Raw genomic sequence first — 13,455 nt, 5'->3', positions numbered from 1 at the left:
ACCGGCCGTTGGACACACAGAGCATGGCCCTACTCTTGTCTTTCAACAACGATCACCGCGCTGACCACTTGGGTCGTCGCAGCTACGTACAGATATAGGGGCTCACCGTCTATGGGTGGTGTGAGAATGGGGGCGTGAGTGAGCGATGCTTTTAGCCTGTCGAGGGCTTCTTGAGCCTCGGGGGTCCACGTGACCCTCTGTACCCCCTTTAGATCTCGGATCGGTCCCATCCGAGTGATGGCCGAGACTTTCTCAGGGTTGGGTTCGATGCCCCGCTGGAAGATAATGAAGCCCAAGAGCATGCCCTGAGGGACTCCGAACACACATTTCTCGAGGTTGAGTTTTACCTCTTTGGCCCTTAGGCAATCGAATGCGAACCTGAGATCGGCTACCAGGTCGTTTGTCTTCCTAGATTTTACAACGATGTCATCGACATATGCTTCTACGTTCCGCCCGAGATGGTCCCCGAATACGTGGAGCATACACTGCTGATATGTAGCTCCGGCGTTTCTGAGGCCAAAGGGCATCGTGACGTAGCAGTACATGCCAAAAGGTGTGATAAAAGAGGTCGCGAGCTGGTCGGACTCTTTCATCTTGATTTGGTGGTAACCGGAATAAGCATCAAGAAAGGATAAAAGTTCACATCCCGCAGTTGAATCTACGATTTGATCAATATGTGGCAAAGCAAAGGGAACCTTCGGACATGCTTTATTTAAACTAGTGTAGTCTACGCACATCCTCCAACTTCCATTCTTTTTCTTCACTAATACAGGATTAGCTAACCACTCGGGATGGAATACCACCTTGATGAATCCGGCCGCCAGAAGTTTCTGCAGCTCCTCGCCGATCGCCCGGCGTTTGAGCTCGTCGAAGCATCGCAGACGCTGCTTCGCCGGCTTAGAGTTGGGTCGGATATCAAGGGAGTGCTCGGCGACCTCCCTTGGTATGCCAGGCACGTCCGAGGGGCTCCACGCAAAGATGTCTGCGCTGGCACGGAGAAAGTCGACGAGCACCACTTCCTATTTGCTGTCGAGGGTGGCGCTGACCTGCAACGCCTTGCCGTCGGGGTGACTCGGGTCGAGGGGCACCTTCTTGATACCCTCGGCGGGTTCGAAGCTGCCCGCGTGTCGGCGCGTGGAGTCCAAGGCCTCGCTTGCCATCTTGTCGAGGGTGGCTGCAAGGGCCTCATCATCCACTTGAGCCTTCGCGTGCTCAACACACTCGACGTCGCACTCGTAGGCGTGCTCGAACGAGGAGCCAACGGTGATGACGCCCCTCGGGCCCGGCATGTTCAGCTTGAGGTAGGTGTAGTTGGGGATGGCCATGAATTTGGCGTAGCAGGGACGACCAAGGATGGCGTGATAGGCTCCCCGAAACCCCACCACCTCGAAGGTGAGCACTTCCTTGCGGAAGTTGGCTGCTGTGCCGAAACAGACGGGTAGGTCGATCTGGCCGAGGGGTTGGACTCGCTTCCCTGGCGCAACGCCATGGAATGGCGATTTGCTGGGGCGGAGCTTGTTCAATCCGAGCCCCATGAGCTCCAAGGTGTGGGTGTACATGATGTTGAGGCTGCTGCCTCTGTCCATGAGCACCTTGGAGAAGCGGGTGTTGCCGATGATGAGGTCGACAACGAGCGGGTACCGTCCCGGGTGTGGGACGTAGTCGGGGTGGTCCTCGCGGCCGAAGGAAATAGTGTCCTCCGACCAGTCGAGGTAGGATGGCGTGGCCTTGGTGACGGAGAAGACTTCCCGGCGCTCTCGCTTGCGTTGCCGAGAAGTCATGTTTGTCATCGGTCCTCCAAAGATGAAGAAGGTGTTCTCCACCAGGGGGAACTCGTCGTCTCCACCTTTGTCGCCAGCATCCTTCTTCTTGTCCTTGTCGCGATGCGTGACGCGGTTGTAGTACTTTCGGAGCATCTCGCACTGCTCGAGGGTGTGGTTGACCGAACCCTTGTGGTAAGGGCACGACTTCTTGAGCATGTCGTCGAACAGGCCGCCACCGCCTCGAGGGGGCCTCGAGGTCCTTTGCGGTCCGGGGCAGCGATGAATGCCTTGTCGGAGTCTTCCGCCTGCCCTGGTCCACGCTGGTTTGGTAGGGCCAGCTTCTTGCCTTTCTTCGCCCACTTTTGTTTCTTGGCGGGGGCGTTGGTCTTGGCGTTGCTGTCCTCTGCGGGCGCATCTTCCTTGCGCTTGTTCGGCTTGTCGTCGAAAATGGCACCAACGGCCTCCTCGCCGGCGGCGTAGTTGGTGGCAGCGTCGAACAACTCGTTAGTGTTGGCGGGATGGCTTCATGCAAGCTCGTGCACCAGGTTCCTGCACATCGTGCCCTCGAGGAAGGCGTTGATGACCTCGACATGGGTGACGCTGGGGAGCTCGGTGCATTACTTGGAGAAGCGCCACACGTAGTCGCGTAGGGACTCATTGGGCTTCTGCCGGCACCCTTTCAGGTCCCAGGAGTTCCCAAGGCGCACGTACGTGCCCTGGAAGTTGCCCACGAAGATCTGGACTAAGTCGGTCTAGTTGTGGATCTGGTCCGCGGGCAAGTGCTCGAGCCACGTTCGCGTGGCGTCAGCAAGGTGAAGGGGAAGGTTGCGGATGATGACCGCGTCGTCCGTAGCACCGCCCAGTTGGCATGCTAGGTGGTAGTCAATGAGCCAGACTGCAGGATCGGTCTCGCCCGAGTACTTGACGAGGGTGGTAGGCTGTCGAAAGCGTTGGGGAAAAGGAGCGGTACGAATCTCCCGGCTGAACACACGGGTGCCCGGAGGCTCCGGTGACTCGCCCCTGTCATGTTCGGGGTCGAAATGTCCACCCCGTCAAGGGGTGTACTTCCTGCCATTGATGATGTTGCGGGCGTCACCGTCGCCGCCATGTCCGCGCGCATCGTGGAGTTGCTCCCTTGCGGGAGTCTTTCCGATGTGGTCGTTTACCGAGGGTGCCTTCGCATCGTGCGCTGCGGCTGTCTTTCCCTTCCCTAATGGTGGAGTGTGCAAGGAAACCTCGTGGTCCTGCCGTGCAGTCCCGCCGGGCTGCTTCGGGACTATCGAGCGCATGCGAGACGCAGAGCTCTCGGCCTGCTGCATAGCAGCTTGCTCGATGAGCGCCTGTGCCTAGCGGCGCAGGTTGCGACCCGAAGTCGTCGACGGCTCGGGCATCGCTAGGAGTAGGTAGGCCGCAGCGACGAGTTTTTCGCCGGTCGTTTTCAATTCCGGAGGTTTGTCGACGTTGTCATCGGCTAGGATCCGCTCCCGGGCAACGCGCGCCGCCGCCTGGGCATGTGCGCCACGCGCAGTGCGCTGCTGCTCGAGTGCGGTGCGCAGCTCCTGTGTCTGCCGACGCTGCTCGTCGAGCTTGGCTTGAAGCTCCTTGAGCTGCCTGCCATGCCGCCGAGCTTGACGAGGAAGAAGGGGTCGCGACGGGCACCACTGGTTGGTTTGCCTGCACGTCTGCCCCGCCGTTCCCATCATTGCCCGAAGCATTGTCGTTTTGCCCGTCCGCGAGCTGGACCATAAAGCACTCCCGAGTGGGATCGTAATCCCCCTCGCTGGAGTCCTCGGAGCAGTTGAGGCAGTAAGCCGCCGCGAGCTGGAACGACCGGAAAGCGTCGGGGTCGCGGACCCCGGAGTAGTCCTCGGCCTCCTCGGCCGTGAAGTTATCCATGAAGAAGCTGATGTCGTCGGCGATCGAGCTCGCCGTCTCGGGGTAGGAGTCGTCAGGAGATGATGCGATGAGGTTGCGGATCGATAGGAGGTGATGACCCGGCAAATCCTCGTACTCGGCGAAGTTGGTGCTGGACGAAGAGGCGTAGATGGCAGCATTGCGCATCCCGAAGGGAAAGGGCGACGGCGCAGTCGCGCCCCCTGGGAGGCGCTAGGGCTGCAGTCGATGATGATGCCGGCGTAGATGACGCCGAGGCACGTGATGACGAAGCGGTGGCCCCGTCGGCCGCGACGCTGAGCTACGACATGGCAACCTCAACCCACGTGGGGGAGCTGAGGCGTGCCGCCCGGCGCCGCTCCACGCGCGCTTGTCGCGAGTGCTGGCCCGAGCGCCTGTTGCGCCGGGCTGGTGAAGTCGGAGTGTCAGGGTTGCGTCTGGGCGAGATGAGCTCCATGAGGTAACCGTTGCCGGTTGCTCTGAACTCAAGACTCCCGAACCAGATCATGTATCCCGCTGGGAGCGGATCCGAGGCCCCCATGGGGAATGGGTTGGATCTGCTCGCCATCCCTGGAGATCAAATGAGGACAAAAGAGAAAATGTCACGCAGCTTCCCCTACCTGGCGCGCCAATTGTCGGTGTCCAGACCCGGCGGTCCGGACCCAACCAGTGATGATGCTGCGTGTTTCTCGTCCCAGATGTTGATGCAAGAGGCAATACAGTAACGCACCATCGCACTGAAAAGATCTTCAAACAAATGTCTAATCAAGTTGATATATCCGACTTCATCTTATTTCAGAAATTACAGGTTTCCTAATGTTTGCACACATTTTTTTTGTTTCATCCTGTTTTATGTAGCAAGATCGGTATTCCCTGCAGCCGCACAATTTATTTTGCCTTATTATTGTTTTTTACATCAAACACTTCTTTGACCTATATCATATTTTCATAAATAATCAACTGTGTTTATGCTTCCTGATATCTGCGTTTCTGAACAAGCTAGCTCCATCACGCAAAGTCTGACAGAGCTCAGCCTAGCCAGCCAGCCCAGCATAGCTATTCCAGCAAGCCGAACAGACTCAAGACAGTAATAATAATAGTATAAAATGGAGAAAGAGGGGAGGGTTGTTTTTCATTGATCTCGATCTCGTCTATCCCCCGAGTTGGGTCGACTTTTTTTTTCAGCAAACCGCTTTGCAAATCGGATTTAAATAGGCCACGTATTTTCTTTTTTTGAGAAAGAGCTTAGGCGATGGCAGATGCCGAAGACATATGGGCCACGTTATTGACTTTACTCTCCGAAAATAAGCCCGGCCCAGCAACAACGCTGGCTCGCACATTGGCACCTCGCATTGTTGGTTGCGTCGCGTCCATGGCCTCTCCTCTGCGTCCACCCTTCGATCTCGCCGAGGCCGAGGGAGGAGACGACTAGGAGTCTACTGTTCCAGAGAAGAAAGCGAAGAGGAGAATCCTGGAGAGCAGAGCTGCTGCCGCTGCTACTTCGGTTGGTGGATCGAATCGATCCCCGCTTGATGCTGCCCCTGTGCTACTGAGGAAAGGAGGGGGAAGGGATCTGAGGGAGGAGCAGGATGTCGTCGTCCTCGTCGGCGGTGTACGAGGGGTGGATGGTCCGTTACGGCCGGCGCAAGATCGGCCGGTCCTTCGTCCACACCCGCTACTTCGTGCTGGAGCCGCGGATGCTGTCCTACTACAAGCGCAAGCCGCAGCACAAGGCGGACAAGGTCGGGGGGAAGCTGCCCATCAAGTCCCTCCCCATCGACGGCAACTGCAGGGTCGAGGACAGGGGGCTCAAGATGCACCACGGACACGTACTATTGTTTTCCTTTTTCTTGCTTTTATTTTTTCAATACAATACTATGATGATGATCCATTTCGGGCATTACCCCTCCTGCTGCAGATGCTTTATGTCTTGTGCGTCTACAACAAAAGGGAGAAGCACAACCGCATCACGGTAATTTCATAGCTCATTCATTAGGAGTAACTTCTCTGTGCTAGTGCATTCAACAGTAGATCACTAGATTGCAAGCTGCTTTCTATCACTGCCAAGTGTCCTTTTCCATTTCATTTCTTTTTGTGTCTAAATGTTTTGGAAGCTCTCGGGCTTTGCATTCATCATGCCTTCACTTACATACCACCCATTTAACTCAATTCCTTTCTGTGACATGTATCAGATGGCGGCGTTCAACATACAGGAGGCTCTAATTTGGAAGGAGAAAATCGAGATGGTCATTGATCAGGTTTGACGTGTGCAAATCCTAAGCTGTGCCAATTTCATTACTCGTATTACAAAGTAATAGCAGTACAGAAAGTGATTATGAATCTACAAAACAACAAATTTCCCTGCAATTTACTTAGTTGCTGACTGCACCCCTACTTGTACCTAAATTGTTTCTCCTGAGCGGTGCAGCAACAAGGAGCAGCACAAAGTGATGGCAACAGGGCTATTAGCTCATCGCAGCAAAAGGCTAGCTTAGAAAATGGAAGGAAATCTTCTTCCTCTGACCACGAAAGTCAGTAAGTAGCTGATTTCCATGGTTCTGTTGCCATTTATGCTTCTATTTGAACTTGTACCATTTTTTGCTTTTGCACTTTCATGTTGTGTTTGTTTTTGTGTTGAACACTTCACCATCAGCGGCCAAAATATTCTTTTGGATACTCTTCTCTGCTAATAATTTGCTAGTACCAGTTTGGTAATGCTTTGGGTACCAGTTTGTTAATGCTTTGGGTACATCTCCCATCTGTATTATTGGGGCTGTTGACAGCTAGTATTTCTAAAAACACCACATTCTGGCAGGACTGTTATTTTTGTTCAGTTGACATTCTTCTCTTTGTGATCTAAATGTCTAAAACTCTTATGGTCGAAAATAAGTAAATACTGGGTAGGTGTGTGTCTCAACTCATCCAGACTTAGGTCCTAAAGCAGTTTCTGATCTTATAATGCTGCACTGAAATGAAGAAAGGATGTGTCGTTGACAGCGATCAAAGTCAAGTTTGTGTATACTTGACACACCTCATACTCTACTAGTGCTTGAGTGTAACTATGTTTCCATCTTTTGCATATATATTACGGTAGAGTTGTAACCTGTTCCAAAATGACATGTGTTCCAAAATATATAATACTCACCTGGCAGGTACAGTAATGAAGAAGAGGAAGAAGAGGAGGAAAATCAGCGATCATTGCTAAGGAGAACAACAATTGGCAATGGTCTGCAACATGTCATTTAACATGGCTTGTCTGTTCCCTTCCATATTGTTATTTTTTTTCTTTCAGTGCTTAGCAAATAATTTTCTATTGTTGCCTTTTGTAGGTCCTCCAGAATCATTGTATGATTGGACTCGTGAAAACGATTTCGGAATATCAAATCAGGCAAGCCCTGACCAAGTTTTCTCTAGAGGACACTGGCGCCTTGTCAGATGCCAGAATAGTAAGAACTTCTGTTTTGCCGAAACTCTGTTTCTCTTCTACGTAACTAGGCTGCTTTTCTGATTTGGAGTTGATTTCTTCAGGCCTCCGCATTTTTGAGGAGCTCCAAGATGTTGATTACCTTGTAAGTTGTTGATAGTTGTAAGTATATACAGGTGCTTTAAATCTATGGTCACATTCTCATGTTGCTTGATGCTTGTGTGCTATTCATAGGCAAGAAGCTGTAGCAGAGCAATGAAGGCTGTTGGTGTGGTTGAAGCCTCCTGCGAGGCTATATTTCAGCTTGTCATGAGCATGGATACTACACGTTTTGAGTAAATTCTCTTTGTTCCCACATTTGATAAATCAACTCGACCATTGTGGATTATATCTTTCCTTATCCATATTTTTTTTGGTTCTGTAAGGTGGGACTGCAGCTTCCAGTATGGTAGTTTAGTGGAGGAGGTCGATGGCCACACTGCAATACTATATCATAGGCTACAACTGGATTGGTTCCCAATGTATGTTTTGCTTTTTTCTGGAAATGTTCCTCTACTGGCTTATGATGCGCGAGAACTTTGCATTCATTGCAAAATCATGACATTTTTTTATTGGTTCTCAAATGGACATGTCATTATGTTACATTTTGTAAATATACTTTTGTTGACCTTTTAAATGTTTGGTGCTAATTCATTTAAATATAGTTCCTGGGAACATGGATTAAATACTGACATTGTCTGGTACTGAGCCTATTTAGCTTCGCTCTTGTATTTCATCATTAAAGTTTATCCCATTTTTGTTAATTTCAGAGTCATTTATTTAGCTTTATGGAGTCTGACATGGATTTTATGAATACTTTTCTAGGGTTGTTTGGCCTCGTGATCTTTGTTATGTGCGCTATTGGCGGCGTAATGATGATGGAAGCTATGGTTGGTACTCTGGTACTTTTGGGTTTACACATAGCCATGTTCCCATGCAACAGATGCGGACACGAATGTGTAGTCATTTTATTTTATGACTTCTGTTTGATGTATTTAGTAACTTTTATTTGCAGTTGTTCTGTTTCAATCCAGAGAGCACCCAAACTGTGGCCCACAACCAGGATTTGTGAGGGCACATATTGAGAGTAAGGAAATTGCTCTGACGAATTCATTACAGCACACATTTGCACCTTATGTTGATGTATAACAACCAGGCCTTTCTTTTCCTAACTTCTTTTCTTCTCTTTTGCATTAATTGTAGGTGGTGGCTTCAACATTTCTCCACTGAAATCCCGTAACGGAAGAATCCGAACACAAGTGCAGCATCTTATGCAGATAGATTTGAAGGGTTGGGGGGTTGGTTATGTACCTTCGTTTCAGCAGCATTGCCTCCTCCATATGCTGAATAGTGTTGCTGGTACAAATAAGCTTCTGAAATGAGTTTTTGCGTGGTATCTTCATTTATTTCTGTATGATAGTACTTAGGGAAAGCATTTGGTTTATCTTGTTCTTGGATAGGATTTGGAGTACTCAATTGAGATGAGACCGTGCAGTGCGAGCCTGCTGGCTTGACCAGTGTCTATAAACCTTTATGTTTGGTCATTTTGGGTGGTTCAGAGCTGACAAATTGCATGTAACATCAGATGCATTAATGGGTTCCTTTCCAGGGTCTATAAAATGACTGTTACTATGATAAATTCTGGCACATTACTAAAATAACCATTAGTCTAGTAGTATATGTTTTCTGTTGAAGATGCTTTTGGAGAAAATGGTTTCTTGCTTTTCTGCCTAGTCCATCATACAATTTGGAGATCCACTTTCAACAAATCATTATTCGTTACAAGGCTATTGCCAGTTACCACCTTAGGTCCAATAGCCAACAGATTATCCCTGTAAAATTCCTCAGTTTCTGAAGCCTTTCCCACTCCGCATCCTACTTCTAGGCTGCAGCTCAGTGGGTTGCCATGTACAATCCCACTTTTACCCTCAAAGAGTTAAGAATAATCCTTATGCATGCCGCCATAAACTGACATGCATGACACAAGCTTAGGAGACTGTTGCAGTACTTTTCTTGTGCATGACCGTTCAAGCATATCACATAATTTTTGCACCATCATTAAGTTGCATAATGCCGCAAAAAATGGCATATCGCTAGATTCATTGCCTTCAAGTATTCAGCGTGTATTTTACCATCTTAGCAAGTACCAAATTTACCATACTCCATTTCATTTTGCTAAGACATATCACTTATTGTTATGGATGTGCAGCATGTTTTTTCCCTAATTTTCTGGGAAACTGAAAATGATATGTGGTTGTATTATTCATTGTGCTTTTTTCTCCCCTTACAGGGCTCAGGGAATGGTTTTCACAAAGTGATGAGAGTCAAGTGCTTCCTAGGATTCCTGTTATGGTCAACATGACTCCATCTGCTTCTTCTAAGAAAGGAAGAAAAGCACAAGAGAATACTATGCAAACCAGCCTACCAATGGATCCAAGCAGACATTCTACAATCCTTGAGGAGGAGTCTGATGAGGATGACGAATTTCTGATACCTGAATCTGAACAAGAGGTTGATGAATTGCTTATGGTTTTTCCAGTGGACCTTTTATGTCATTTTTTAAACAAGACTATGTTTTCCATGCAGCCATCTACCCGTGAGGATGCTGAAGATGCTAAACAGCCAGGTATGTTGATATTCCATTATCTGCACAAACAACAGTATATTTCACATGTTCTAGTTCACTTTATGAACTCTATCTAGGGCGGGATGAGGAGGATTCAGATCATATTGATTTATCTGGGTTTTCTGGGAATTTACGTCGAGATGACCGTGATAACAGTCGTGACTGCTGGAGAATCTCCGATGGGAATAACTTCAGAGTTCGAAGCAAGAATTTTGTATATGATAAAAGCAAGGTTTTGATGTTCCTCATCTAACCACACTCATTATCTTGCTAGCACTGCTGTAGCATCATTTTGGCTGTTTTCTAGGCCGTATTATTTATGATTTTTATTCTTCATTGACAGGTTCCTGCAGGAAAGCCTCTTATGGAACTTGTTGCTGTTGACTGGTTCAAAGATACAAAGCGAATGGACCATGTTGCTAGAAGAAAAGGCTGTGCTGTTCAAGTAAATTCGTGTTTGAATTCTGACATCATGAACACCCTAACCATGGAGAAGCAAGCCCTCTGTTTTTGAAACTGAACTATGTTGCCACTGTATATGGAAGTCCTTGTTGATAGGCCTCATAGGCGCATAAAACGATGCTTGGACATGGAGTTAACACAGCATCATTTGTTGCACCAAGATCCATGTTTTTGTTCTTTCTTACTACTTCCAAATCAAATGTAGGTCGTTTTAGGATTGTAGTCAGTCAAACTTCTTTAACTTGACCCATCAATATATGAAAATTTATATAGATTAAGAACACTTTGTGTTACTAGATTCATCGTGGAAAATAGTTTTATAATATATAACTTTATCTATTTAAAATATCACGCTTTAAAAAATTACAAGTCACAGTGTCATATTGGAGGCCGTGTTGATGTTTTAGACGGCTTTTATTCCCTCTGTTTTTATTTACATGTCGTATTAGATTTTTCCTAAGTCAAACTTGTCCAACTTTGACCATGACCAAAATTATAGAAAACAATAATGACATTACAATGCCAAATTTGTGCCATTGAATTCACCATGAAATATATCTTGATAGTGCATAGATTGGTTAGTATTGTTGTTGCTCTGTTTTTCTATAGATTTGGTCAAAATTAGCCAAGTTTGACTTAGGCCAAACCTAATATGACATGTAAATAAAAACGGAGGGAGTACATTGGAGTAGAGGTGGTATTACGTTTAGCTTTTCTGTGTATACAATTAAGAGTCAGTTGCTGATAGTTTTTTTTTCTTTTGAGCTTTGTATTTAACCATGGATGTATTGATGAGGTGAAATTCAGTTTCTACTTAGTTTTTATTTTATCCCTTTTGATAACCTTTTGCTTCGGTTCTAGGTGGCGGCCGAGAAGGGGCTATTTACATTGGCTATAAATCTACAAGTAAGTAATACCATGGACGTTACTGAACAAATGGATCAAAGCCTTTTTTTTGCTCCTTATCTTCCTTTATATGCGTATGCTTTTTTAGGATTGTGCGTATAATCTACTAGTTTGAAAGGAAATCTGCTAATTATGCTACTCATTTCCAGATGTTGCTCATGATAGATGTACCTTGTAACACTATCATTGTTCATTGTTGTTACTTGTGGACCAGCAATGATGGGTGATATCAAATGCTGACATTGCATTTTTTTTCCATAATTTTGTTGATGATGCAACTATTTTCTTTTGCAGGTCCCTGGGACAACAAACTACAGTATGGTTTTCTACTTTGTTACAAAGAAATTGGTACCGAATTCCTTATTGCAACGATTTGTTGATGGCGATGATGAATTTCGGAATAGTAGGTTCAAGCTGATACCATCAGTACCTAAGGTAATGTTTTCTCTATGACTATCCATCATTCCTTAGAGATCCTGTGAGGTCCATGTGAAAAGTGATTAGTGAAGTAGGAAGGGAAAAAAGAAAGGATAAGTTTAATTTTGTTTTAAGTTTTTGGTGAACTTAGATATTTCTGTCTGATGTAATGCACCTTGAATCTCAGGGCTCATGGATTGTCCGCCAAAGTGTTGGCAGCACACCTTGTCTATTAGGCAAGGCAGTTGACATTACCTACATCCGCGGAGTAAATTACTTAGAAGTAAGATGGGGAGAAATCTCCGAAGCCTATGTTTGTCTCCTTTTCAGCTATGAAATAGGATGTGGACTTGGACTGACTTAACACATCTTTTATGCTGCCCTATGGTGATGGACGTGCAGATAGATGTGGACATTGGCTCATCTACAGTGGCGAATGGAGTCTTGGGTCTTGTGTGTGGTGTGATAACAACGCTAGTTGTTGACATGGCATTCCTTGTCCAGGTAGGCATCTTTGCCGATAATTTGTTTACGCATCATTTGTTTTTGTGAAATAATCATTCATCATTGGCCGGAGTGCTGAACCGAACATTGCCTGCAGGGTAATACATACGAGGAGCTCCCAGAACGGCTGATTGGTGCAGTTCGCATGTCGCATATTGAATTGTCATCAGCAGTAGTTCCGGTGCTCGAGGATTGACCAAAGCTCGTACCGTACTGGGCTGCAGCTATGTCACGGCTTTGCTTGAATCTCTGACAGTGTATACAATTTACTAGGAAACATAGATAAAGGCTCCAGCGGCCGGGCCTCATGCCACCTCCTACCAGTGAGTGAATAAACTGAGGGTGTTACTATGCATGTACTATGTATTGTATTGTATCGCACATTTAGGCATTGCAAACCTGACGTGTATCATGTAGGTATTATAATAGGTTGTGTTGGAGATATAAAAGAGAAGAGATTTAGAGTTAGGAATAGAAGCAGGAAGGGGCCTAAGTCAGGTTTGAATAAACGGGGGCCATTCAGAATTGATTGAGACCAGTAGTAGGAAAGGAATCGAGATGACAATGTATATGGATATACATATCGGAAACAGAACTCGAGACACCGCACTATTCTCCATTTCTGGTGCGGAATGCTGTAACGTACTCATAGCAGCATATGGTATGTATACGTGCTAATGCAGTAATGTACTCACACAACCTGGTGTGGTTTCCAGGAAAACGTGTTTTGACTAGTATTGTTCTCATCAACTTCTACTCCATCTGTTCCAAATTATAAATTATTTTAATCTTCTAGTACATAGTATTTAGACAGTGTGTATCTGGGTGCATATAATTTGAAATGTACCGAGTATTAAGTTAGAATGGAGAGAGTATTATGTTGCTATTGGTCATAAAAATTTGGCATAGTACTTCCTCTTCTTTCCCTTAAGGTGAACCTGGGGTCTCTAGAGGTCTGTAAGGACATAGTTTGACCATTATTTCTCTTATACCACGTTGCTAATGACTATAAAGTTGGCATAATAATTCTCTCCTTTGCTTCTCTCTTGGTAAAGTGCGGTAGGATCGGATGTATGTAGAAACATATTTTTCACTTTTATTTCTCTTAAAATTGGTATCACATAAAAGAACTCTCAAATATGAATTCAGTGGTACCAATTACATCCTATAATTTAAAAATGGTTAGCCTGTTTATTGGTTCAAGGATACCAAGGTGCCTATTTATTGGCTCCATATTAACAAGGTTAAATCACGCCTATACTAGATTTTTTTTTTTTTTGAGAGTACGCCTATACTAGATTAATCGAATGCGTACTTGTAGTAAAGTAGCCCAAAAGGAGAATAGGCCTCGGTCCAATATCGTACCTCGAAGCCCAGCCCAACTGTTGCCGGAGAATCGTCTTGCTCGAGTCCCTCGGTCT

The 13,455-nt window shown here is 46.5% G+C and overlaps 1 protein-coding gene across 1 annotated transcript; it reads left to right on the top strand.

The window, feature by feature from the left end:
* The first annotated feature begins 4,990 nt into the window (after positions 1–4,990).
* Positions 4,991–12,782, top strand: LOC120651497 (protein ENHANCED DISEASE RESISTANCE 2-like). Its single transcript, XM_039928985.1, has 21 exons — positions 4,991–5,485; positions 5,575–5,628; positions 5,849–5,914; positions 6,085–6,191; positions 6,809–6,882; positions 6,986–7,102; positions 7,185–7,225; positions 7,315–7,415; positions 7,506–7,601; positions 7,945–8,009; positions 8,135–8,206; positions 8,323–8,478; positions 9,410–9,630; positions 9,706–9,745; positions 9,823–9,977; positions 10,089–10,190; positions 11,069–11,113; positions 11,408–11,548; positions 11,718–11,813; positions 11,933–12,034; positions 12,132–12,782. The coding sequence occupies exons 1-21, from the start codon at positions 5,246–5,248 to the stop codon at positions 12,228–12,230; spliced, it is 2,190 nt and encodes a 729-aa protein (XP_039784919.1). The 5' UTR covers positions 4,991–5,245; the 3' UTR covers positions 12,231–12,782.
* The last annotated feature ends 673 nt before the right edge of the window (positions 12,783–13,455 follow it).

The sequence above is a fragment of the Panicum virgatum genome, chromosome 9K (genome assembly GCF_016808335.1).
Source record: "Panicum virgatum strain AP13 chromosome 9K, P.virgatum_v5, whole genome shotgun sequence".
Classification (NCBI taxonomy): domain Eukaryota; kingdom Viridiplantae; phylum Streptophyta; class Magnoliopsida; order Poales; family Poaceae; genus Panicum; species Panicum virgatum.
The sequence above is the reverse complement of the archived record's forward strand: the minus strand, read 5'-3'. Positions and strand labels throughout refer to the sequence as shown.

Bases quoted from the DNA above. Each gene is read 5' to 3' on its own strand.
- LOC120651497 (XM_039928985.1), top strand. From the start codon at position 5,246: ATGTCGTCGTCCTCGTCGGCGGTGTACGAGGGGTGGATGGTCCGTTAC. The intron at 6,883-6,985 runs GTCTGCAACATG...TGCCTTTTGTAG, and splicing joins GAGAACAACAATTGGCAATG to GTCCTCCAGAATCATTGTAT. The intron at 7,226-7,314 runs GTAAGTTGTTGA...TGCTATTCATAG, and splicing joins TCCAAGATGTTGATTACCTT to GCAAGAAGCTGTAGCAGAGC.